The sequence below is a fragment of the Mirounga leonina genome, unplaced genomic scaffold (assembly GCF_011800145.1).
Source record: "Mirounga leonina isolate KUSES-001 unplaced genomic scaffold, KU_Mleo_1.0 Mir_418, whole genome shotgun sequence".
In the NCBI taxonomy this organism is placed as follows: Eukaryota; Metazoa; Chordata; class Mammalia; order Carnivora; family Phocidae; genus Mirounga; species Mirounga leonina.
The window spans coordinates 2,201,184-2,227,082 of record NW_023270739.1 but is presented as its reverse complement, the minus strand read 5'-3'; the positions used below and the strand labels follow the sequence as shown (position 1 = coordinate 2,227,082).

At 52.7% G+C, this 25,899-nt stretch overlaps 2 protein-coding genes across 2 annotated transcripts in view; both read right to left on the bottom strand.

The window, feature by feature from the left end:
* The window catches only part of SULT4A1 (sulfotransferase family 4A member 1), a 31,944-nt gene extending 31,618 nt beyond the window's left edge, over window positions 1-326 (bottom strand). Inside the window, exon 1 of the mRNA XM_034987236.1 lies at window positions 290-326. Coding sequence (XP_034843127.1) covers window positions 290-326 — 37 coding nt within the window. The remainder of the gene's footprint in view (window positions 1-289) is intronic.
* Window positions 327-8,386: 8,060 nt separating this feature from the next.
* On the bottom strand, window positions 8,387-20,314 carry PNPLA5 (patatin like phospholipase domain containing 5). Its single transcript, XM_034987235.1, is given in 11 exon segments — window positions 8,387-8,505; window positions 9,096-9,212; window positions 11,582-11,714; window positions 13,727-13,912; window positions 15,010-15,070; window positions 16,474-16,683; window positions 16,968-17,033; window positions 18,877-19,109; window positions 19,490-19,517; window positions 19,519-19,715; window positions 20,239-20,314. Coding segments are annotated over 11 exon segments (1,392 nt in total). The 3' UTR covers window positions 8,387-8,420.
* Window positions 20,315-25,899: the final 5,585 nt, after the last annotated feature.

Here is a 25,899-nt window from a genome sequence, read left to right as displayed (position 1 = left end):
GCCGCGCGGCGGCTGGGGCGGCGGGCTTGGGCGCGGGCGCGTGCGGGCCCCGCACGCGCCCGCGCCCAAGCCCGCCGCCCCAGCCGCCGCGCGGCGCTCCGCAGGCGTGACGTCACGGCGCCGCCCGGCCCCGCCCCGCCCCGGCTGCGCTCCGCGGTATGACGTCATGGCCCCGCCCGCCGCGCGCCGGCTGCTCTCCGCAGACGTGCCGTCGCCGGGCCTCCGGGTCGGGCCTGAGCCGCACGGAGCCGCCGCTACCCGCCCTGCGGTGGGCCTGGCCCCTGCCCACCTCCTCCTTGCCGCCCGCAGCCCGCATGCCCGGCCATCGCGCGTTCTTTCTCAACCCGCTGTTTCCGTCATTCAGCGAGCAGACTCACAAACGCTCCCTCGAGAAGTGACCTTAAAGATTCATCTAACAAATATTTAGCGACCATCTGATCTGTACCAGGCACTGGCCCAGGTTCGCGAGATACATCAGGCAAAAGCCCGGCTCTCTTGGAGCTTACATTTGTGAATAACCAAGATAATCTCAGGTGGTGATGGTGCTATGAATGACATGCTTCATAATATCCTGTGGGCGGAAGGGGGGAGTGTTAATTGCAGATTCCAGGGCCAACCCCAGACCTCAAGGGATAGATTCTCTTGGGATAGCGCCCCCAAATCTGCATTTAATAAGGTACTTCTTTTTCATACTACAATTTGAGAAAAACTGAGTTCTAAAGAGATTTTAGTATAACCCCTCATCCAGTCATTCACTCAAGAAACGTGTACTAAGCACCTACCACATGCCTGCGGCTGGGGGAACACAAAGATGAAAACAGTGGGGTCCAGGTCTAATTCTCTGAGTCTGGCTGTCCTCGACTGTGGAAAAGGAATGATAATCTCTACACCTAGGTTCTATAGCTGGAAGGATGGACAGAGACAACTACACCAGCAAGAATACTGAGTAAAGCAGATGGGCAGGACCTACTCCCTCTCTCTCTTGCTCTGGAATGATGTACTTGCATAGAGACACACACACATGAGCTGGGAGGCATGGGCCATGTGTACACGGTGGACAGAGGGAGGAAAGAGCAATTAACCTTGGCTCTGGAGGCTTGTGGGTGTCTTTACCAAAATGAAAGAGGACAATCCAAGCACCCGAGGTATTAACGATTAGGTAATGACACAGACAGATCGCCAAAAGCTGGAGAAAATGAGCAAATGAAAGAATGAATGTCCTGATGTTTCAGATGAGGGCTCTCACTACGGGAGAAGTCAAGGGAGATGGTTTTGAATTGGAATCTGAGGTATTGACATGAACTTCCTATTTTTTAAAATACCTATTTATCTTTGCTGAAAAGGTCTTTAGGTACTGGTATTCCGGTAATAACTAGACACACCCAGTCTCCAGATCTTGGTTCTTAAATACTTCCCCACCAAAAGGAACCAGACTCTCTTGGGGGGTGGGGGGTGGGGGGGGGAGGACAATTCCAGGGCTGGGCAAAAAAAAAAACCCAAAAAAACCAAAATGAGTCTAAAGCATCTTGTTGGGCAAAAAATAAAGTGTTAAAAAATGATGGGTAAGTCAAAAGGACACAGGGGCTAGCTGAAAGGCCAAATTAGGAAAACTTTGTACATTTTAGACAAAAATAGGAAACAGCTCCGGACGCCTGGGTGGCTCAGTTTTAAAGTGTCTGCCTTTGGCTCAGGTCATGATCCCAGGGTCCTGGGATCAAGCCCCACATCGGTCTCCCTGCACAGTGGGGAGCCTGCTTCTCCCTCTGGCAACCGCTCCCCCTGCTTGTTCTCTCTCTTTCTCTCTCTGACAAAATCTTTAAAAAAAAATAGGAAACAGCTCAAATTTCCATCAATGATAGACTGGATAAATTGTGATATACTCATACAATGAAGACACTTACTACATAGGAATAAAAAAGTGCACATGCACATATGTGTGTATGTGTATGTTGGTGAGCTATATGTTCATTATTTTGTTAGTTTTCTATTACTGCTGTAAAGGGTTACTACAAACTCAGTGACTTAAGACAAAAGTTTATTATCTTATAGTTCTGTAGGCCAGACATCTAATAAGGGTGTCATATGCTAAAATCAAGGAGTCCCCAAAGCTGCGCTTTCTGGAGACTCTGGGGATGGATTCATTGTCTTGCCTTTTCTAGCCTCTAGAGGCCACCGCACTCCTTGGCTTGTGGCCCCTTTCTCCATCTTCAAAGCCAGCAATGGTAGGTCTAGTCTTGCTCACATTATAGTACCCTGACATCGACTCTTCTTTTTCATCCTTCTTCCACTTTTAAAGACTCGTGTAACTACATTGGACCTACCCAACAATCCAGGATAATCTATATTAAGGTCAGCCAACCAGCAACTGTGATTCCATCTGCAACCTTAATCCCCTTTAACATGTAGCATAACATATTCATAGGTTCTGGGGACTAGGGTGCAGACACAGTGGGGAGAGGAGTGTGTTATTCTACCTACTTCAGTTGTATTACTTGAAACTTTTCTATAGGTTCAGGTTTTTTAAGAATAAAACTCTGAAGAAAAACCTTTAAAATAGATAACCCTGAGGATTCTACCTAAAAAGCTACTAGAATTAATGAGTTTATCAAGATCACAGGATACAAGGTCAAAAAGCAAAAATCAATTCCATTTCTACATACTATCAACAAACAATTAGAAATTGAAATGTTAAAAATATCATTTGCAATAACATCAGAAAATATTAAATGACTTAGGAATACAGCTAAGAAAATATGTGCAAAATTTGTATAACAGAAGCTACAAAACACTGATGAGAGAAATTAAAGAGAACCTAAAGAAATGGAGACATATACCCTGTTCATGGATTGGTAGTCTCGACATTGTTAAGATGCCCATTCTCCTCAGATTCATCTACAGAGTCTGTACAGTCCCAGGCAAAATTCCAATGGGCTCTCTTGTTCTAAAGTCTATATGGGAAAACAAAGACCCAAGAATACTCAAAACAATTTTGGAAATGAATAGCGAGGTTGGAAGGCTCATACCACCTGATTTCAGGACTTACTACAAAGCTATTTATCTTAAGGCTATAAATCAAAACAGGATGGGATTGGCATAAGGACAGACATATAGATAAATGGAACAGGATAGAAAGCCCAGAAATAGACACACACATAGATGATCGATTGATTTTTGACAAAAGTATCCTTAAGGAGCAGAAAACAGAAATTTCTTGGGAGCCCGAACTGTCCACCAAGGCCTGGTCTACCCCATGGGTAGTGAAGGCCCCATCTCTAGAAGTGTGGAAGAGGCTGGACAGCCTTCTGTCCTGAACAGACCCCTCCCAACAAAGGTGGATGCAGAAGTTCTCTGCCCCAGAGCCCTAAGGCTGCTGAGGCAGAGGAAAGACGTTGCTGTCCGAGGTGCTGAATGCTCACAGTTCACCGGATCCTGCAGCCCTCCCGATCTGGAATCTGGGATCTGGGTTCTGGGATTAGGATAGCCACGACTCTCCATGGCCCTGATTTTGCTTGTTTTATGTTCTGTTTTGATGAATGTTTTCCGTTTGCATGTGCATGTGCTATCCAGTTTTTAAGGTTAAGTACTTGTTTATTATGGAAATGTCAAACATATACAAAACTAGAGAAAAGGGTTAAGTGAACTTCTGTGAACTCATCACTCAGTGTCAACTGTTATCAATCCACGTTTCATCAACTCTCAGTCACCCGTCCCCACCCAGATTATTTTGAAGCAAATCTCACGTATTATTTCGTTGATAAATATTTCACTACAGATCTCTAAAAGATAAAAACTCTTCAAAACACACGTTCCCAATATATTAACACAGCTAAAAAGTAATGAATGTTCCTTAACATCACTAAATACTTGGTTAGTTTATAAGACTGGATTTAAGGGTGGGATTCAAAGTTCAGAGGGGTTGAGGTATCTTCCTGGGGATTCCCACTGTAGCCAGAATTTAGTGCTGGGCAGAGGTCACCCCACTAGCATCACGTGATCCCAGCCTCAGTTTAGCACATACCAGCCTGCTTGGCACAGATGACATTAAGCGAGACTGAGGCACAGACTGCTGGCTCAGGCAGGTAGTCACACTCACATAGTGGCCCCTGAGGACACCAGTGCCCAGGAACTACATGCTCCAACCACACTCCTGCCCAGACAGATGGCTAGATCAAGATCAATTACATCAGAATCCCTGCAGAAGACTCCTCAGTATTTCCACCCAGCATCCTAGCGTTCAGACAGAATGGAACCACAGCCTGACCTGGGTTTGAATGCTAACCCCACCACTGACTGGCTGTGGGACCTGGGACAAGGCACTTCACCTCTCTGAAGCTCAGATTCCTTGTAGGTTTAACTTACCATAGGCCACCTCCAACCTGCCTTTGCACCTACAGTATCCCCTCCTGGAATAACTTTCCACCAAACCAAATTCTAGGCTTCCACCAAGACCTAGTTCAGAAACCCATTCCATTGTGGGTAATCCCTTCCTGGAATCATCTCTAATACAGTGATATTAATTGTCTATGTAATGGGCTCAGAGAAGAGCTGGAGGCCCCTTAGAAACCAGCTGGTCCAACCCCTGATTTTAAAGATAGGAAATGAGGAATTGATCAAGGACAGAACTTGCCTGGCATCCTATGATGCTGGTGCACAATGAAGCTGTAATGGTCTAGGGATCTCTCTGCTTCCTGGAGCACAGACTTGGGCATTTCCATCTCTACCACTTACCAATGAACATAACCCTTCTGCCTCTTTGTTTCCTCATCCATAAAATGCAGAGTATATTACCAAACTCCCAGGGTTGCTATGAGAATTGAAATGATGGGTTTTGTAAAGTGTAAAGTGAGTGTACATGTAAGGGTTAGACTCCCTATTATTTCCACAGAAATGGAAACAGAGGCATGTGAGCTCCTTGGGGCAGGGATCTGCCTCAGGCACCAGGACACACCCTGCAGACAGTTGGCACTCAGAAAACCAGGCTGGGGCAGGGGTTTGCAGTCAGCCTGGGAGGTGGATTGTGCCAGAGCTCCAAGGCCCAGAAAGGTGCTTGGCTGGAACACCGAGAGAAAGAGAAGGGTGGTGGACCCATGACTTAAGCTCTGCTGATGGGAGACCATGGCATGGGTCTAGAAAGGGCCTTGATATCACACAGCTCTGGGCCCCATCACAGCTCCCCTGAGTTTTCTCTGGACTGTCCCTCACCCAGGGGTGGTGTAAGGCTCAGAGGAGGCCCAGTAGTCCTTCTAGTCCAGTGCCTAACACAGAGCAGACATGAAGTTAGTGCATCTTCTTGCTCCCTCTTTCCTACCATATGATGTAGCCTACAAGGAGCATTTACTTTTCTCAAGTAAATATTTCATTAGGTATGTGCTGTTATCTCCATTTTATGCAGGGGGACCCTGAGGCTCTGAGAGGTGAGGGAATTCCCTAGGTTACATTAATGCTCAGTTGCAGGGATGGGACTTCGACCCAGGGCGACCTCAATTCAGAGTCCTAGATCCCTCCTTTCCTCTGTAATGCCTCAGGGCTCTGTGCTGGGTGGCTATGTAGGTTGACAAGCCAGGAACTCTGACCTGGATCAGTTCCTGGGCTGGCTGCTTTGTCAGCTGAGCCACCTCCAGGCTTAAGGAAGAACACAGCATTGTTGGTGAATGGTGGCTCAGTGAAATCCACAGGGGTTGCCCAGGCTAAGCCCATTCATTCTGAGGCTACATTCATAGAAGTGGTGACCAGGAGGTGGGAGGTGAAAGGCAATTTAGGTCCAGTACTGGTCACATCATATCAGGGGCAGCGCTGGACTCCATACTCCTAGAGGGATTTGAACAAATTAGGGTTAAGGGGTTGTACTTTACTGAGCAGCAAGTCTGGGTTGGGGATGTCCCTGATGACTGGTTGTAAGGCACAAGCTATTCACTGTGGAGAAGAGCAGCCTCAGAGGCGCCAGCTCACCACCTTTCTATCCCTGCCAGGCTGTCCCCAGGCAAGCGGGTGCATGGGCCCAGAAGCACAGAGCTGGGATCAATGGAGAAAGCCACAGGCAGTCAGATTTTAAAGCCGTGTGAGAAAATGTCTAAGAGTTCAAGAGAAGAGAAAGCGGGGAAGTACTTATAAACTGTAAAGTGCTGTGAGCGATGTTTGCGAATTATCTCTGCAACCCACAAGCTGTGAAGAGGTGACCCTGATGCATGAGCCACAGACCAAAAAGAAGTGTTCAGAGCAGAGTGTTATCAGCAATTGAGATATTCAACCAAGTAAGCTAGAAACATTTAGTGACACGCTGCTTCAGAGAAGGAGAATGATGAAGAGGAAGGTGGGAGTGGCCAAATATCTTTCTCCATCAAAGACACAAAATAGAGCAAAGGGGGCAAAGATGGCCCTAGGGCAAGTCCCAAAGAACCAATGAGAGGGGAGGTGATAAAGGGAGGTCTGTTTGCCCCTGGAATAGAGGTCCATGTCCTTGATAGGGGACAAAGGACAGGGGAAAAAGAATACTCTCAGAGGCCTCCTGAGCATCTAGAACCTCAACCTGGAGACCCAGGTGACCAGTCCTCCCCTTTCCATAGGCAGAGGAAATCCCAAACCCAGCACCTGGGAACAGGGACAGGGCGTCCCAGCTCTGGATGGAGAGAATCCTTGGGGTTTGGACATCACCTGACTCAAGGTAGAACAGCCTCATTCATGACAGCAAGAGGGGACAGAAGTGAGCTCAGCCCCAGTGGATCCTAGATCCTAGAGATGAGCAGGGAGGTGGACCCTCCTGCAAGTCCTCCCTCTCTCTGCCTCTTCTCTCCCTTTCAACCTCCCACCCCCACCCCAGCCCTCCTATGCTCCATTCACCCACTCTGCACTCACCTTTTTGCTTCCCTGCTCCCAACCCTCCAATGACTGCCCAAATCCAACGTCCTGATCACCGTGACAGTGGCCTCTGTGACCCAGCCTCTGCCTGCCCTCCGCCTGCCCCATTGCTCACAAGGCTCCGGCCACACTGGCTACCTTCTGTTTCTTAAACACATCGACTGCATTCCTATCTCAGGGCCTTTGCACCTGCTGTTCCCTCTGCTTGCAAAACTCTTCCCCCAGCTCTTTGCCTCTCACCTGAGGCCTAACCCCCGACATCATCTTCTAGGAGGGGCCTTCCTGGACCACTGATCCAGGGTCGCTCCCACCCCACCCGACCGCCATCATGTCCACCCTCTTTTGCTCTCCTCACAGCACTGCTGCTCCTCAGATGATCTTATTTTCAGTTTCCAGTTGGCTGTTTAGCATCTGCTCCCCGCCCCAACCCACACCAGAATGTAAGCCTTGTTCACTGTTGTGACCCCAGAGCCTACAACGCACTAAGCAAAAATCAAATGAATGAATGAATGGACGAACGAATGAACTAATGAATGACTCATTATCTCTTTTGTTCGGATTTATTCCTTTGCTCCCTTTTTCTCTTGTGCATGCCTCCATTTCCCCACCCTCCCCATCCCTGCTCGGGCTGAGTGCCTCCTAAGGGCCTGGCCAAGACACAGTGTGGGTTCTGCTCTGAGGACAGGAAAGGGACCTGCTCCCAGGAGAGGCTAGAGGAGGGCTGGTGTCCCAGTCTCCTCTCTACCTGAGAACGAAAGGGGCCTGGGAGTGGGCTGTGTGCAGGTACTAGTAAGGAATAATGGTGCTGGCAGCCAGGGGCCGTTGGACACTCCGATGGGACACATGTGGGTGGGATTCTGAGAAGATTTTGATCCCCCTCTCTCCTCCCACCCTCGCATCTCCTGCTGGGGGCTCCCACTGGATGTACCCAGTAGGAAGTCAGAGATCAAGGTTGCAGGAATGAGGCAGACCATGGGGGTCACCCTGGGGCGAGTGCCAGACAAAGGAAGTCAGAGAAAGGATCTGAGGGGAGGCACACCCCAACCCATCATTTCCATTTGCCTTCCAATCACTGACACTTTCTCTATCTTCTGTAAAGTGCTCTGCAAACATCTCAGCAAAAGCACTGGAACCCTGCTTCTCAGCAGATGCTGCCCCCGAGTCCCCCTACATGGAAATTCAAGAACCAAGATGTGTGTCTCAGCTCCTACCTTCCTTTTTCCCTCTGATGACAGGGTGACCTGGACACAGCGACCAAGGGACACACCAACAGGCTGGGCCTCTCCCAAAAAGAAGTCCTTGGGCCCCCAGGAGCTAGCTCCAAGCAATAGGGGCTCCAGAGGGGCTGGTGGGGCCTCTTCTGGCTCCTGGGGGCCACACGCCCACACAGTCAGGGACAAGAGTCTGAGGGGAAAGGAAGGCTGCTCAGCAGACAGCTCCACACTGGGCTCTGAGCTCCGGAAGTAGTCAGGACTCGAGGACTGAGGGCAGATCTGGGCACAGGATGAGGGCTAAGACAAGGACCAGGAGAGGCCAGTCACTGGGCTGGCCCTGCTTTGTGCCCCTCAGGCCTGATGGGGAGGTCTGGGCTCCTTGGCCAGGTTCACAAGAAGAGCTGCCCCAGGCCGGAGGGGGCTGGTAATGGGCAGGCTGCGGAAGAAGGAGAAGCCAGTGAGTGCAAGGTTTTAGAGCCCAGGGACGGGCAAAGGGCAGGGTGAAGCCCTGTGGGGGCAGCCCTCGCATTCGGTGAGCCCTGGGTCACTCTTCTCCCGGATACTGCCAGGAGGAAAGCCCTGAGACCCTTACTCTGGCCACACGGAGAGGGGCGGGAAGGTTCCAGGGATGGCCATCAAGTGGCTTGGAAGGACGCCAGGGTCTCTAGCCAGGTGAAGGAGAGATAGGCAGCCCCAACCCAGACCCCACAGAGCACAGGGAGGGACCTCTGGAAGGCTGTTGGAAGGGCTGATGGGGATCTGGCCGAGCAGGGAGATGCACACGTCCTCTGGGAGCTGGTCCTGCAGCCTGACCTGTGTGAGAGGCCAGCTCCGGCATCCAGGCCCAGCACGGGTCTGGCCCACAGCAGTGACCAAAGCTATGCCAGAGACTACATGGGTATGTACATGGGGAGAGAAGGACACAGATGGTGTGGACGGCCTGCCCAGGGTCTAGAAAAACAGTGGTGCCTTGCTCCCCCAGGGAAACCACACCTGCTCTGCCCCAGGCTCGTCCCCTCGCCTCACCTGACCAGTCGGAGGAGCTGGTCCTTTGACCTGGAGTAGATCTCGAGGGCCAAGCCCTGTAGCACGCCCCGCATCCACCACAAGTCGGCTGGCAGATCAGGCAGCCATGCCACCAACCTGGAGGAAGGGGCGGCAAACGCTTCACTAAGCCTGAGCATGTGGCCCGGCCAAGCCCACCTTCCCCATGGGCCCAGAGCAGAGCCAGGGGTCCCTGCACTGGAGGACCTGAGGCACCAGGCCTAAAGGAAGTGGAATAGAGGTGAGAAGCGCCCACCGCAGAGCTGGTTATAACTCCACGGGGCACAAGCGTGAAGCCCACGGCAGGGAAGGGCAGGGCTCTGGGCCCAGCTCCCCTGCTCATCAGCTATGTGACCCGGGCAGGTCAGGGAACCTCTCTGAGCTTCAGCTTCCTCGCCAGCCAAAAGGGGACCATCAGCTTGCCTGCAGTTCCTAACCTCCTCCCTCTCTCTGTCCCTCCTTCCCTTCCCCAGACCTGCCCTCCTTACTCCACAGCCCTCCATCCACTCTCCCCTGAGCAGCCGGTGACATGCCTGAAATATACATCCGATCACAGCCCTTTCTTGCTCAAAACCCTCCTGTGGCTCCACACCTGGGTCCTGTTGGGTCAGCAGAGGACCAGGTCATCCAATTACGGCAGAGACAGGGCCTGGCTGGGCACCATCTCAGACTCACTGGACACAGCAGGGCCTCCCCTCAGTGTTCTGCCTTCAGCAGAGCCTCTCAGCCAGGACCTCAGCCAGGCAGACAGGCCACAGGGTGGAGTATGAGAAGCAAAAACATAAGCTAGACCATCACCTCCCTTGTTCTGGACTGTCTGTCTCTATTATTACAACCTACATGTTGAGCATGTAGGTTACCAAAAAAAAAAGCTAAGTCTGAATTTTCCTATGGTCTGAACAGGTTTCTCCATCAGTGCTCATATATGGACTTTTTTTTTTTTAGCTGAAAAGTCCAGACTTTGCCCTTATCCTTTTTGACGTCAACCTGCAGTTTCAATCTAACAGCTCAGCATGAGGAGAATCTGAGTTAGCAGAAAGCTCTCTCCTGGCTTTGGGCCACTGGCAATTACAGCAGCAGGGCTGATCCAGTCATTAACTCAGCGTGGAGCAAAACAGAGAGACCTGTGACTCACTGTCATAGACCTTTTGGGAATAAAAAATTTTTAAAAAACACAGCTCTCCCTATGACACTTCTCTACTGAAACCCTTTGCTGCCTTCCCACCACTGTTGGGACAAAGACCACGCTCCTCATGTGGCTATAGAGCCCTGCCTGTCTAGCCCCCACCAGCCACTGCCACACTGCCTCACCATCTTATTTCCTCTGCCTTCTGCCCCAGGACCTTTGCACATGCCATTCCATCCCTCTGGAATGCTTTTCCCTTCCTCTTTGCCTGGTGGACTCCTACCCATTCTTCAGATTATAACTCAAAAGTTACCTTCTTTAGGCAGCCTTCCCTGACCAGATAGCCCCTAGGGCGAGCTATCTCAGTTCACAGCCAATGTAGACCTCTTTTAGGAATCACAGCCAGGGGCGCCTGGGTGGCTCAGTTGGTTAAGCGACTGCCTTCAGCTCAGGTCATGAACCTGGAGTCCCGGGATTGAGTCCCGCATCGGGCTCCCTGCTCGGCGGGGGGTCTGCTTCGTCCTCTGACCCTATCCCCTCTCATGTGTTCTCTCTCTCTCATTCTCTCTCTCTCAAATAAATAAATAAAATCTTTTAAAAAAAAAAAAAAAGAAAGAAAAAAAAGAAAAAAGGAATCACAGCCAGTTATAGACCTCGCTGGGTATCTCTAGGCAGAGATGTGATTGCACAGGTGAGTGTGTGATGGTTTGTGGGCTGTGAGTTCCACAAGGCCAGGGCCTGGGTCTGAGTCAGGGCTGCCTCCCTATCCCCAGCCAAGGCTTGGCCCCTGGGTAGGCCCTCAATATAACTATTGGTGGAATGAATGAACAAACAGTGCCGAGTGATTCATTAATCAGCAAAGTTAGAATGGTTAGTGAGGGCTTAACCACAACCAGTCAGCCCTGGAAGGGCCTTGTTTTATAGAAAAGGAAGCTGAGGCCCAGAGAGGTCAAGAGACCCAGCCCAGGCCACACAGCTAATCAGAACCAGACCAGCCCCCAGAGTTATTTCTCCAGAAACAGCACATTTCCTCTGAGGCTCTAACAGGTAGAGCAAAGGGCCAAAGGTCCTAGAGACAGGTGAGGGGCCAGAGCATTGACCAGGAGGCCCGTTTCCGATCCATCGGTCACAGCTGCTGCATCATCTCCCCACCAGTCCCATCCTGCAGAGGAGACCCCCCGACACTCCTCTGGGTTGTGCAACCAGCACCAAGCAGCCCAGGGAGGCCAGCCAGGCTCTGCCCACCCAGCGGGCTGGCTGCCCCTCCTGCCCTGGGCACTGGTCTCCACCACAGCCCTGATGGCAAGCCAGGCCCTTCCCAGGACCCCCGGCTGAGCCTCACCTTCTGCTCCGGAAGTAAACGTACTCGAAGGGTAGTGTGTAGGGCAGCAACAAGTAGGTCAGTGCCCGCCCAAGGCCCGACCGGCAGAAGCGTGCCCAGGTGCTAGGGTCCCGCACACATGCTTTCTTCAGTGCTACGAGAGAAGCTGGGGCATGACCACCCACCCCTCCAGCCAGCCCCTCACCATTACCCTTAGGGCAGGTGGCCTGAACCCCTTCCCACCTCACACAGTCCACAAACTATGCCCACTCCCCCACCCCTATCTGCAGAGAAAGAGACAGCATTGATCAAGCCCCCAGTTTGAGCCAGCGGAGGTCTGGGCACTCAGCTTGTGCTCTCTCCTTATTGTCCCCAAACCGGAAGGGTGTGCCCCTTTCACAGATGAGGAGACTGAGGTTCAGAGTAGGGAAGTGACTTGCCTAAAGACCAGGCCAGGAAATGGCAGGGTCCCCAAGACAGACCCAAGGACTCAGGCTCCCCGAGCTCTTTCCATGTCTCCCGCCGCTCTGCAAAGTCTGTTGCACCCCCTCCCAGGACGGGCCACGTGGGCCCCCCGTACCTCCCTTGATGACAGCAACACATCAGGGTTATTAACAGTAGCAGCTGCAGGAAGGACAACAACCCCTTCCCGAGCCCCCTTCCCCTGAAATGCCCAGGGTACCAAGGACTGGCATCCTGGCCAGGGCAGAGCCAGAGCCCAAATCCTCATCTTCAGACCGTGGCTCGGCCTCCAACCTTGACTCTGGCTAGTGCTGTGGAGAGACAGCCACTCGGAGGGTTCACAGACAACACAGCACGAAGACCCGCTCCTCGTTCCCCTGCCATGGGTCCCAGGCTGAGTCCCTCCCCTTCCCTGAGCCTACGTTCGCTCCTTCGAAAAGTGGGGCTCCTGGCAGTACCCGGCTCCCAGGCAGGTGGGCCAGGATTAAGGGAGGTCTGTAAGGGCCGGTCCGATAACTAACTCCCAGTCCCGGGGCATGCTGGCGGTGGTGGCCCATCAAGGAGACGGTTCTCTGGTGCTGCCATGTGGCCGCAGGGACGCAGCCTCAGCTCCCAAGCTCCAAGCTTGGCCCTCAGGGGCTCGCCACAGATCCAGGCCCATTTTTGCAGGCCCTGTATGGTCTCCGGCACAGAAAGAGGCACCCTCCTTGTCCCCTTCGCCCACCCACACTGTCCTTGCTCTAACCTCAACCACCATCAGCTCTCCTCCCAGGCTTCCCCCCTCCCCCTGCCCAGCCCGTCCCCTCCCAGCTAGGTGCGGTAAACGCCGGACCTACCCTTCAGAGCAGTAGTGAACCCTGAAAAGGAGGGGTTGCCCCTAGTAGGCCGCCCCTCCCAGTGGCTCCCCATCCCTCTCCTGCCGCTTTCAAAGCCACCTGCCTGACCCTCCCAGCCTCTGCCACCCTGGCCCTCAACCACGACACTGCCCCCATCAAACCCAGGACATTTGCAAACGCTGCACCTTCTGCCTGGCCGACTCCTCCTCTCCGGTCTCACTTAAGATGCTGTTCAAACCCACATCCCCATCACCATGACATACGCCCGGACCCTTCTGCTGCTGCAGTTGTGACTTTGGGGTCACTAAGCAGGAGAGCAGACCAAATGGCTCAGAGTGGAACTCCTGCTTGGGCTATTTGTTAGCTGTGTGACTTTGGACAAGTCACTTAACCTCTCAGTGCTATGGTTTCCTCATCCATATAATGGGGACAATCCAGTGCCATCCTCAGAGTACTGGTGGGAAGATGAAATGAGTCCATGTCCACGTGGAGAGTCCAGAACCTTCTGTGTGTGCCTCTCTCACGTCCCTATGTACTTCCTGCCCTTCCCTGGGCCGTGGGCAGAGACCTGGCTTTCTGAGGCACAGATTTGTGTTTGAATCTCCCATCTGCCTCTCCGAGCTTCAGTTGCATCGTCAGTGAAATGGGATAAGGAAAACACGTAGGCCCATGGTTGTGGTGCGGAGTGATTGCCACAACAGGTAGAAAGGCCCTAGGACCACACTTGGCACTCAGTAGGTGCTCAATAAAGGAGTCCTATCCTCTTCCAGCCCCTGAGCACCTGCAGGGCAGGGTCTCTGCACGCCCCCCCCCCAGGCCCCTGTGTGCAGGGGGTAGGTGAGCAAGTGCATGAAAGAAAAGGCAGTACCGGCCTCCATCTCTGGTGAGAGCTGCTCAAAGTCAGGCACATCCTTGACCAGCACACTGGGCACCGCCCAGTTGAGAGACAGGCCCCTCTTCTGGCCTCTGTCATGACCGGCATCCTGGCTCCCATCAGCTGGGGCTGGGGGCTCCCTCGACACCAGCATCCAAAGCACTGGTTCCTTGGTAAGTCCTGGGTCAGTGGAGAGGAGGGATATGATGGGTCAGCACGTCCAGAGCCCCCTGGTGATGGTGACAGCCCCTGGCTCTCCATGCCACCCATCCCCCTCGATCCCCAAACCCAGTTCTGGGGACCTGCTTGCTGCAGGATGTACCCACGGCTCCTCCTGAATGACCTCTTCCTGCTCTCCCCAGACCCTTCTCTGCTCCCCATCTCCTGTGCACTTTCTAGTGGCTCATGGGAGCCCGGACCCTGAAGACGCAGTCCAAGGTTCAAACCCTGATGTCAACACCTGTTCACTAGGTGATCTAACTGCCCTGTGCCTCAGTTTCCCTCTTTGAGGAAGGAGAAAATGAAAATCTGCTTCATGTGGTTGTTCTGAGACTTAAACAAGACAAACACCTAAAGCTCAAGCCCAGATCTGGGCACGTATTAAGTGCTCAGCAAATTCTTCCTGCTGCTGTATGTTTGGGGTAAACTACATGGGTCTGGAGCCAGATGGCCTGGGTTCAAATTTCAGCTCTACCATGTGAAGAGCATTGGATGACATCCAGACTCTCCAGCTGAGAAGACCTCTGTAGCCCACCCACTGTCCGATGAACACACACACACATGCACACACACGCACACACACACACACGCATGCACATGCACACACACACGCACACGCACACTCCTGAGGCCATACTGAGTCACGTGCCCCGAAGGTGCTCGCCTCTGTTCCTTTGCTCTCGCTCTCCCTCTGCTTGGAATGCCCTCTTCCTTTCTGTCTTCAACCTTTCCATAGTCTTCATAACTCTTCAAAGCCCAGCTTATCTGTTGCCGCCTCCAGGAAGCCCTCCTTGCCCACCCTCCAGGCCGGGTCAGGTGCCCCCTTCTGAGCATCCCCTCCATCTCCGTGGGGAGAGGTCCCCCCACAACAGTCTAAGAGCAGCTCAAGAGCAGGACGCGCGTGTGATCCTCTCTAGGTCTCCAGCCTCCAGCTGAGGCCAAGCATAGAGCAGAAGCTGAGTGAGAGAACGAGTGAGCTGAGGTCCCTAAACCCAGCACAGACACCTGGAAAGCAGGATCTACTTGGATGCCCAGCGACTACGGGGGCTACCACCTACCACGTCTCTCCAGGAACCTGAGGGCATCCAGGTAGCCTTGTCTGCAGCTGTCCGCTACGACCTGCCAAAACAGGTCCGAGTAGGATGGGGAAGGCCTGGACTTGCCCCTCGAGCTGTGGTCACAGTCCAGAGACTTGTCTTCCCCTGGAAGCAATCCCCGCCCAGCCCGCACTCCCCAAGAACCCCCTCCATGGGCTCAAGGACCCCAGTGCGGGGCGGGGAGGGCCAGGGACTGCAGGCAGGACGAGCTCCCCCCTCTAAGACTCCTTGGTGGCCGCTCTTGCTCCAGCCACTCCGCTCTCTGGTCTCAGTTCTCTCCTCTGGAAAGTGGGATAAATAGGCCTGGCCCAGGACACCCGGGACACTGCCTGGTTCCTGTGGGTCAATGCATGGTGGTTGCCTTCGCCCTTTGATGTTTATTTCCAGAACCAGCCTGAGATAGCAGAGGAAATTGGGGGCCCACACCCACCTGTCTCAATCGGAGGCAGGTGCCTTTCCCCCTTTAGGGGTCCAGAAGGCAGCTCTGCCTTCCCTTGCTGTGTGGCCTCAGGATGGCCGCTCCACCTTGAGAGCCTCAGCTTCCTAGTCTCTAAGATGGGGCTGAGATTTTCCATCTACCACACAGGTATAGGGAAGATCAGAGTAAATGAACATGATCTTGTTTCATAAATTATAAAACACTACAGAACTGAGGTGCCTAGCTGGTTCAGTTGGTAGAGCAGGGGATTCTTGATCTTGGGGTCATGAGTTTGAGCCCCATGTGTGGCATAGCATTTACTTAAAGTAAAAAAACAAAACACTACAGAACCATGGAATGAATGAAGGAATAGGGGAGGGCCAGGACATGGTTGGGGTAGAGGAGCAGGTTATGGTGATAAACTATTTGTTGTCAAATTACCCATTTTCCAGAAATACCAAGGGAATAAAACAAGAAATCTAGGTCTGTGGTCCCTTTTTGTCTGTCCTTATGCCTCGCCTCCATGGGGATGGTAAATTTGGCCACAGTCTAGGGCAGTGGTTGAGAGCATGGGTCTAGGCTAGCTGAGGATTTGAAGTCTGGCTTTGCTGCTTCCAGGCTGTGTGACTTTGAACAAGTTGCTTAACCTCTCTGAGCCTTGGTGTCCTCCCTTGAGAAACAGAGGGTACTAGCACCTTCTCACAGAGCCTGACCCTGAGGAATACCAGCAGAGGCCTGGCTCACACCCCAGCTCAGCGGGGTTGGTGCTAGCATGCCTTGATGTGGGGCCAGTCCTAACTCAACATTCATCCAGGCAGGGGAAGAATAGTAAGGACACAACTTGAGCCCCATGTTGTGGGTTCAAGAACATGGCTGTAAGACTCAGAACATGTGTCCTAACTACCCTGAGGTGGGGGGAGGGTGTGGGGACACAGTCTGACTCACAGGACCCTGGATCATGGCCAAGCCTCTAACACCTTCAAGGTGGGCCCTGGGGCCAGACCTACCTCAGGGCTGGGGGGTATGAGGGCGACGAACCCCAGGAAAAAGTTCTTCTTGGAGATCTGGAAACTGGCATTGAAGGCATTCAGCTCATGCATGCTGGCCGAGGTGCTTTGGGGGCAGATGTCCACTGTCCCGTGGAAAGGGGACACAGTGATGGTGGAGGAGGAGTCTGCAAAGGGCAGGTTGTTGCTCAGAGCCCCGTTGATATAGCGCTGCAATTCAGGTGGGCTGCCTGCTCAGGATGCCCTATCCTCTCCCCGCACTGCCACGGGGCCACCAGCCGGAAGTGGGCTGCAGCCAGTGACCTCTAGCTGCCCCTGAGCCCCTAGGACCATCTACCCCAGGATGCTCTGAGCACCACCCCCCCCCAGGAGCAGAGGGAGGGCCCTGGCACACAGTAGGAGCTCAGGGAGCACAGTTCCCTCCACCCACACGTCTTTCAGCAGAAGGTACACTGGGCAGGGACTCAGTCATCAAACCCCCAAAGTGCACTTACCTCCCCTCTGAATTCGGGGGGAATTGTCCCACAGTAGAAAGGAAAGTATAGGGTGCAGACCAGAGCCTGGGAAAACAAGTCAGCGGAAACACCATTATTCACGCTCCTGGTGTTCAGAACCTGTTCTGGGCATGGTGTCTAACCCCAGAGCTGCCTGTGAAGTTTGTTGCCATTAGTCTTGTGTTCAGGGGAGGGAAACAAGGCCCAGAGAAGTTGTCATGTCCCAGCCAAATTCTCAAGGTTAAGAAGGTACTTGAATGCAGGCCTGTCATGACACCTGCCCTCCAATTCCTGCTGATGGATCCTTGCTCACTCGAGACGGCTGCTGTGTTCCCCCCCTTCCCAAGGGCAAACAGAGGCACCAAGTACCATTTATCCATCACCCAGCAGGCAGGAATTCTTCACCAACAATCTAGGTATGCCTCCCAAAGTGTGTTCCCTGGACACTGATCCAACCAGATGCATCTCAAACAAGAAACCCTGACTTCGGGACGACTGGGTGGCTCAGTCAGTGAAGTGTCTGCCTTCGGCTCAGGTCATGATCCCAGGGTCCTGGGATCGAGTCCCGCATCGGGCTCCCTGCTCAGCGGGGAGTCTGCTTCTCCCTCTGCCCCTCCCCTGCCTTGCTCGTGCACGCTCTTTCTCACAAAATAAATAAATAAAATCTTAAAAAAAAAAAAAAGAAACCCTGATTTCTTTATCCATTTGGAAAACACCGTCCACTCTTCCCTGTAGTCTCTGACAAGGCCAGCAATGAAAAGGATGCTTAACATATTAACATTTGGGGCTCAAGAGTCCTGTCTTGGAAGTGAGGGATGGTGTGGCAGGCAGCTGTCCTGTACATGGTGGGACACTTAGCAGCATCCTTGGCTTCTACCCACTAGGTGTCAGTACTTTGTGCACACACACACACACAGAATTGTGACAACCAAAAATGCCTCCAATGTTGTCAAATGTCCCTAGGGGGAAAAAATCACCCCTGGTTGAGAACCACTGACCTAGGGCTTACCAAACTCATGGAGCATAGAACCTTGACTTGCAGTCTACTTGGAAATATCCCTCCAAACCTCTCTGGGAGATGCAGCACTCATCCTGGCTCTAACCAGTTGGAGATGCAAGCGGGAGCCTCATTCCCACAGATTAATGATAATGGTGACAGCAGCTAATGTTTACTGAGCACCTCTTATGTGCCAGGCCCTGTGCTATGTGCCATACAGGCAAAGATGCTGGGATAACCTTTAGGGTCCCTAACTGGCTTCCTCGAGAGCCCATGGACATCAGCTCGCGCCAAGGGACTGGCTCCTCTCCTGCACACACTGAGAATCCCGATCATCACAGACCCAGAGATAGTCCCCACGCTGGGTGCTGGGGTCAGCAAGATGAAGCAGATTCTGCATCACGGACCCCAGTCTGAGTGGAAGGCACAGACCCTGATAAGAACGGGAGCAGAGCTCCGGGCCTCCCTCCCTGTCTCCCTACCTGCCTGAGCCCTCCCAGGGACCTAATCCCTACTTGGTCCACCTGACCACTCCCAGAGCCTGTCACTGGCCTCCCTCCCTGACCGTGTGGCTCTCTGTCACGACCTCCTGTTTTATAACAATCCTGGATTGTTTCCTAATCCACTGTGGGCAGGCGCCTCTCTGGAAAAGCAGGGGCCCTGAGTACAGAAGCTGGACTTTGCCCCCTCCCCAGCCATTCCCTTCTGTGTCCAGCCGAGGGGCCTTCCCAAAGCAAGATGGGAGTCTCCGTCCTCACCTTCTGGCCCCTCTGTACCGCTACTCTCTCATTTATAAACAAACCCAAGCCTCAAGTGACACCCCCCACCTCCCTGAAAGGAGTGTCTGCCTCTGGGAAGCACCTGGAAGTCACCATAGAGATGGAGCCCACTCACCTGCCACCACATGCTCACCTGGATGACTTCATCGCGGGTTGTGAAGTTGGTGACTATGATGTTGTGGCCATCGGGCCATCGGGTCAGCGAGATGCCCAGCTTCTGGGAGGCCAGGATATGAATGTTGGAAGGCAGGCTGTCCTGCAACTGCTGCCTAATGTGCTCAATGGGTGCGAAGGCGGGGTGGAAGATGCCCAGGCTCAGCTGCTCCACCTGCTTGACCATGCCCCGGAGACGGGAGCAGCAGAAATCTGTGCGCATGGGGAGAGGAGAGGGTCCTCAGTCACCCAGGGGGCCTGCCCACATCCGTCCAAAAGACTTGGCCTCCCTCCCGGGTACCATGGGAGTGGACCGTCTTCCCTTCTCCAGCTCAGAATATCTGTCCCAGCCCTACGTTCAAATGCTCTGTCCACCCTCTGATCTTGGAAACAGCCTCCCCAGCTCCGATCAGTCCTCTGCGAAACGAGAGTAACCATACTCCTCAGGGTTCTCATGAGGGTCCCCTGGGATCATGCCCATGGGGCGTGGGGGGCACGCGGGCTCCACGCCCCTCTCCGCGCCCTCCCTCCGGCGTGGAGCCCGCGTGCCCCCCACGCCCCCCCTCCCCCAGCCCGCGCCGGCCCCCACGCACCGACGGACTTGCCCGCGACGAGGGAGGCAGACGGCGTTGAGCGCCCCGGCCGAGGAGCCGTAGAAGCGGCGGGCGCCCCGGAGGAGGTGCGGGGCGCGCTCGCTGAGGCAGCGGGTCACGCCCACATGGTAGAGCCCCAGGAAGCCGGCGCCCGAGAAGGACAGGCTCCAGCTGCCCTCGTCCTCGAAGCAGCGCACGGCGGTGAGGCCGGCCCGGGCAGTCCGCGCTGGAGGAGGGAGCTGAAGTGCGGCCCCGATGGAAGGCTCGGGCGGGAACCCGGCCCCGCCCCACGCGCCCCCGCCCCGCCCCACGCTGCGTCCCCCGCCGCCGCAGCCAATGAGGTCCCCGGGCCGCGGCGCCCCGCCCCCCAGGTGTGCCAGCCCGCGGGCGCGGGGGGGGGGGGGTGCCCTGGCGCCGCCCGCACACGCCTGCTGGGGGGCGGATCACGGGCCGCGACTGCGGGTTGACCGGCCCCGGGGGAGTGGCACCGGCTCTCCGTCTGATCGCTGGTAGCAGAAGCATTATTCCCGCCCTCATTTTACAGATGGGGAAACTGACGGGCCCTGAAGGCAAGTGCTAGCCAGGAAGTGGCAGACACCTGGCACAACACCTGGCCTTTGGAGTCAAGCCGGACTTCATTCTGCAGCTGTGCTGGTTCAGGGACCAAGGACAGCCAGAGTCAGCTGCCACGAGCCATGTGACTTTGCCCAAACTCCTTACTCTCTCTGGGCTGCAGTTTGCCTGCATACTCTGAGGCCCTTGGATGCGAGGACCCACAGAGCCGTTTCTGCTCTGATTGCTGCTCCTCTGGGGCAGACGCACCATCGACTGGCCAGTCCTGGGGGGTGGGATGACAGCCGGGACAGCAGGCACAGGCACTGTGCTAAGTGCTCTTTGCAGTCACCCTCACAACGCTGTGTGGGTCAGGACCGCGGTGCCTATGTTCATTTAGGGACATTGAGCCCTGGAGAGGCTTAGGCACCCATATGGCCAGGAAAGACCTCCAAGAAAACGTGCCCACACCCTTAAAACTGGGGCAGTGGTTCTGGAAGTCAAGCAGGCAACGGGTGAAATTAAGTACCCCAAACAAATTCTTTGAGGCGTCCACAAGGATGTTGTGGAGGAGGAAGAGGGAGGTCATAGGTGACTCTCCCCACCACTATCACCTCCCCAGGGAATGGATGAATAACCACAATGGGACAGTTCGTGGAAGGTCAGAGAGCCTCACATGTGATGAGCAGAAGAAGAATGAGGTTTATTGCCTGGCGCCATTTATGCAAACATTTAAAAACACTCCCAACGCATTGCTAGGTATTTTTAAAACAGCCTGAGACATGGATTGGTAGATCACACCATATATATATAATCAGAGGGTGTGCAATGGGGAGTGGAAGGCAAGGGAAACAGGTGTGTGTATGGGGGGGGGGGTCAGCCAGAATTGCACTCAGGCTCAGGACCTCCCTGTACCACTTCCAGACTGAGTAAGGGGCAGACCCATGGAATAGACCCTCCTGGACTCACCTCTGGCAGAGTGCCTGGAGGCCTCTTTCCTTGGAGGTGGGAGCTGGGAGGTCAGGAGAGGCTTTATGGGCAGACCCGTGAAGGCTGACAACCTTCCTTTGCAAGCATTTCCCTCCTACCTGACACTGGGCTAAGTGCTGTCTCATTTTATCTTCACAACAGCCCTGCGTGATAGAGAGTACTACCAACCCCATTTTGCAGATGAAGAAACTGAGACATAAGCCAGGAACCCAAGAAAACCCAGCCAGGAAGGGTTGAGCTGGCACTCCATGGCCGCCTTGTCACCTTAACAATAGAGAAGTGTGGGAGCAGGAACTGGAGGTGGGGGTGTCTAAGCTTCAGGCTGGGGGAGTCCATAAGGACCAGGCCGGTGGGCATGAGGTTTCACGACTCTGGGAGTGGAGGTTTCTCTGCAGGAATCAGGGCAGAATAGTGCTTCTGGGAGAATTCTGGAAGACTGACCCTGGAACATTTTCTTATGCCAAAAAAGTAAGAAAGTGTTTGAAAAATGATGAGGACTTTTCCAAAGGATACAGAAGCCAGCTTGTATAATGCAGATTAAGGGACATTCCACTAAATAACCTGCCCCTACTCTTAAAAAAAAAAAAAGGTTAAGATCATGAAAGATAGGGGCGCCTGGGTGGCTCAGTCGGTTAAGCATCTGCCTTCAGCTCAGGTCATGATCCCAGGGTCCTGGGATCAAGCCCCACGTAGGGCTCCCTGCTCAGTGGAGAGCCTGTCTTCTCCCTCTCCCTCTGCCCCTACCCCCGCTCATGCTCTCTCTGTCTCTCTCTAAAATAAATAAATACAATTTTTAAGAAAAGATCATGAAAGATAAAGAAATGCCCCCTGCCAAAGAAAGCTAAAGAGATGAGACAACTGAGTGCAATGCGTGCTCCTGGATTTGACCCTGGCCTGGAGGCAGAAAGAGCCAGGAAGGACATGATTGGGACAATTGACAACATTTAATGTGAACTGTGAATTAAATCATAGTGATGCTTTGATGTAACATTTACCAATTTTAAACATTATACTGTGGATCCACAAGAAAACATCCTGTTCTTAGGGAATACACTGAGATAGTTAGGGGTAGAGAGGCATGGTGTCTGCACCTAATTTCCAATGGTTCAGAAAAATACCTCTAACTCCCTGTACCTACGTCTACTTCTCCGTCTGCATCTATATACAGAGAAAGGAAATGTGACAAGCGTTACTGATCCAAGACTCCCAGTAAAGGGGGCACAAGAGTTCTTTCTTTGCACAAGGCATGTAACATCCTTGAAAATGTGAGAGCATATCAAAATAGAAAGGAAAAAGACAGCAAACAGTTAATTCCTTCTGGTCCGGCTTGTGGGGACCTAGAGGGAGTCCGTCTGGCACCATAAGTGGTGAGTCCTGTCCAGCACCAGTGTTTTAGTGGAGACTTTGGATTGGACACATATCGGATCCATGGAGGGTGCAATGATACCTCCATGGAAAGCCGGTCAGAGAATCTGACCTATGGCCACATCTCCTATTCCACAGATTCTGCAGAGAGAGGTGGTTGCAGAAGCAGTAAATGTCCCCAAAGGGAAGAGAAGTGTAAGAGTGAAGGTGAGGAGACCCCTCCAGTCACTCCCTAGTTGAATAAGAAGGAAAAGAAGGACGAGGAGGCCAGAACTGCCCTAGCTGCGAGATTGGGACAGGGACACCAACAAAAAGAAGACAGAAGGGAGGAAGAAGTTTCAGAGCCACGAAGGCCACTTTAAGCACTGTTCTCTTTTTCTTGAAAGAATGGGGCAGAGGTCCCAGAAAGGGGGGAAAGTTCCAGAACATTGTGTTGCTACTGGCACTTGGGTAATGCTCTCACCTCGTCCTATTTTTAAGAATAGGGGTGATGAGGTCGGCCTCTTGCGAAGCTCCCCTTGGCCACTGGAGGCTTCCCCATACCCCGCAGGCCTCCAGGCCCCCTCTCTCTGGAGAGCCGAGAGCCCGGCGCCACATCTGGCCTGCACATCTGCCAGAGCTAGGTGCTTGGTCTAGGACGAGCCGTGGGGTCCGCCATGGGTTGGGGGCTGCAGAACATGGTCCTGTGGATGCACATCACTGGCATGGTCCCACCGCACATTCAGAAGTCTATTAACAATGACATGATGGTCACCAACGGCAATGGTGTCCTCAGGTTCCCACAAACGTGTAAACGTGGCGACAACTGGATATCCTGCATTGAGCAACTGTACGAAGCCACACGGAGTCTGTCTGGCCGTCTGGAGAAAGAATGAGAACAGAACACTAGAGGCTGTTTGCCATGACCCTGAGGACACCTACTGTGGAATTGTTCTCGAAGATGCTGCTTCTCCAAAGTGTATTATGAAGCGGAAGAGGTGTTGGGTGAGACTTTACGTGTTCCTTAGCGCTGATGAGCACAATGACTAACTACCTCATTGTCTCAGAAGTTTTCCTGGGAACATGAAGAGCCCTGAGACAGAGTAATAAATGTAATCCAGACAGGCAAGCCCAAAAAAGAATTAAAACATCATAACAAAACACAAGCGAAGTGGTCAGAAGACTGTAACACAAAGAAAAATGCTGCTCCACGGGACCTACATAAGGCTGAGGCTCTGTCCGTGGAGAAACAGACATTCCTAAGACGGGTGATCATTTCTTGGGCAACACCTGGCTCGTTTCAATGTCGGTTGCCCTCCTAAAGCCACAGCAACAAAAGTAGCAAGAACCTATCTCCCAGGAAGGAACGCAAAGCATGATGAGCACAATGGAAGGAATGTCTAATGCAGCAGAAGCAGAATCAGGGTTTTAATTGCCCAGAATGAGCAGTAATATGAAACTGAACTGATACACATACAGTTGGGCATATAGGTTCACACCGTCAACTGCAGAAGAGCAACTTACCGAAAAGCTGACATGGCATCTGTTCATAGGGTAAAGACCCGGGGGTTTACAGCAGGTGAGTCAAGGTCATTCTAGATTCAGGGCGATCTGGCCGAGAGTATCAAAACAAAACAACGGAGCCAAACAAGCAAGCAGCAGTAGTCTTCAGCTGCACTCCTAGGAAAGGGCGGTGACAGTCCCAGGGTAATCTTTGGTGCACAGGTGATATTCCGGGTATTACAGCTGAGTCTAGCGAGACATGGAGAATCTGGAATAGCAAGATTGCTTACATTTAGGAAGAGGACCTGGCATCTGTTGGGTGCCTGCTAGATGCTGGGGAGGCAGACTTTAGGGTCTGAGACATATGTCTTTTAAAGAGCAACTGAAGGGAACAGATGTTCAACCTGAGATGATTTAGGGAAATGGGTTATATGCCCATCAAGAGTGTAAGAGCTCGCTCATCCATCCCACAGAAGAAGGGACCATTTTGTTGTCTTTTGCTTTAGAGAATAGCATGAAAACCCATAAGACAAACCGGAAGGCCACGTTTGACTTAACATTAAGGACACATTTTTAGGGGTGTCTGGGTGGCTCAGTTGGTTAAGCATCTGCCTTGGGCTCAGGTCATGATCCTGGAGTTCCAGGATTGAGCCCCCCATCGGGGTCCCTGCTCAGTGGGGAGTCTGCTTCTCCCCCTGCTCCTTCTCTTTCTCTCTCAAATAAATACATAAAAATCTTTTGAAAAAAGAATACATTTTTATTTTCTTTTTCATCATGATACATGTACTCTTGAATCCCCATCACCTACTTCACTCACTTTGAGAAGAAATTTTTAAGTATCCCACTGTTTAGACTTTATCCTAATAGATCTGCAGATCAATGTATTGGGATTAAATTATGGTATGATTTACAGAGGAGTGTTAATAACATCTATTGTAACTTTGTGGTCAGAGGTTTTATCTCTACCTCTCAGGAATATTCCAGAAGTGGTTGTCGTATACCAGACTAGACCACATGCAGGGTCCTTTTGTTGGGGAGAGAGGAAGGAAGGAAATCACGTAAGCCAGACTATAGACTAGAATGCAAGAGGTGGGGAATGACTTAGTTTTGAAATATGTATTATTGGAATAAAGCGATCACATGGCCTGGAGGGAAGACATCCTCTCGAAGTCTGTCCAGAACATCAAATAGTTCCTGTCACTATGTTGCCAGTTAAATTCAGGGTGTCTAGGTGGCTCAGTCAGTGAAGCGTCTGCCTTCGGCTCAGGTCATGATCCTGGAGTCCTGGGATCGAGCCCCTTCAGGCTTCCTGCTCAGTGGGGAGTCTCCCTCTCCCTCTGCCCCTCCCCATTGCTTGCTCGTGCTCCCTCTCTAGCTCTCTGTCTCTCAAATAAATAAATAAAATCTTAAAAAAAAATAAGTTCAATCCCCTATGCCCAGTGAGCTCACTGTCCTTCTACTGTTTAATTTCAATGATTTCTTATTGTTTGCCTGAAAAAAAAAAAAAAGGAGAATACGAGGGACGAAGGATGCAGATTTGACACCATTGACTTCCCGGTCCGTTCAGGCAGGGAAGCCGGGCCCCCCCACCCCACGCCGCCCCTGGCACCGTCCCAGGCTGCTTTCAGTATCACTGAGCGCTCCCAGTTTGCCTCTCTACCCTGGTCTGTTACACAAGCTCATAAGAATAATGCCTGCTTGGTGGACGGGTGGAAACAAGCCACGTTGTGCACAGGATACAGTGGCCCATTCTGGTGTCAGAAAGCCTGTCAGCCCAGGCCTGGCAAGGACTTGCAGGGTGCTGTCTTGTCCTCCTCTGGCCTGGCAGCCCTCCACGCACCTCCCTGCAGCCTCCGTGCGCGGCCTCCTTCTCCTAAGTCCACTGGCCACTCGGATTTGGGCAGAGGCCAGATCAACCCCGTACCCTCTGGTTTTAGCCCTTATTTACTTTTATTTATTTTTTTTATTTATTTATTTTTTTAATATTTTATTTATTTATTTATTTGAGAGAGAGAGAGAAA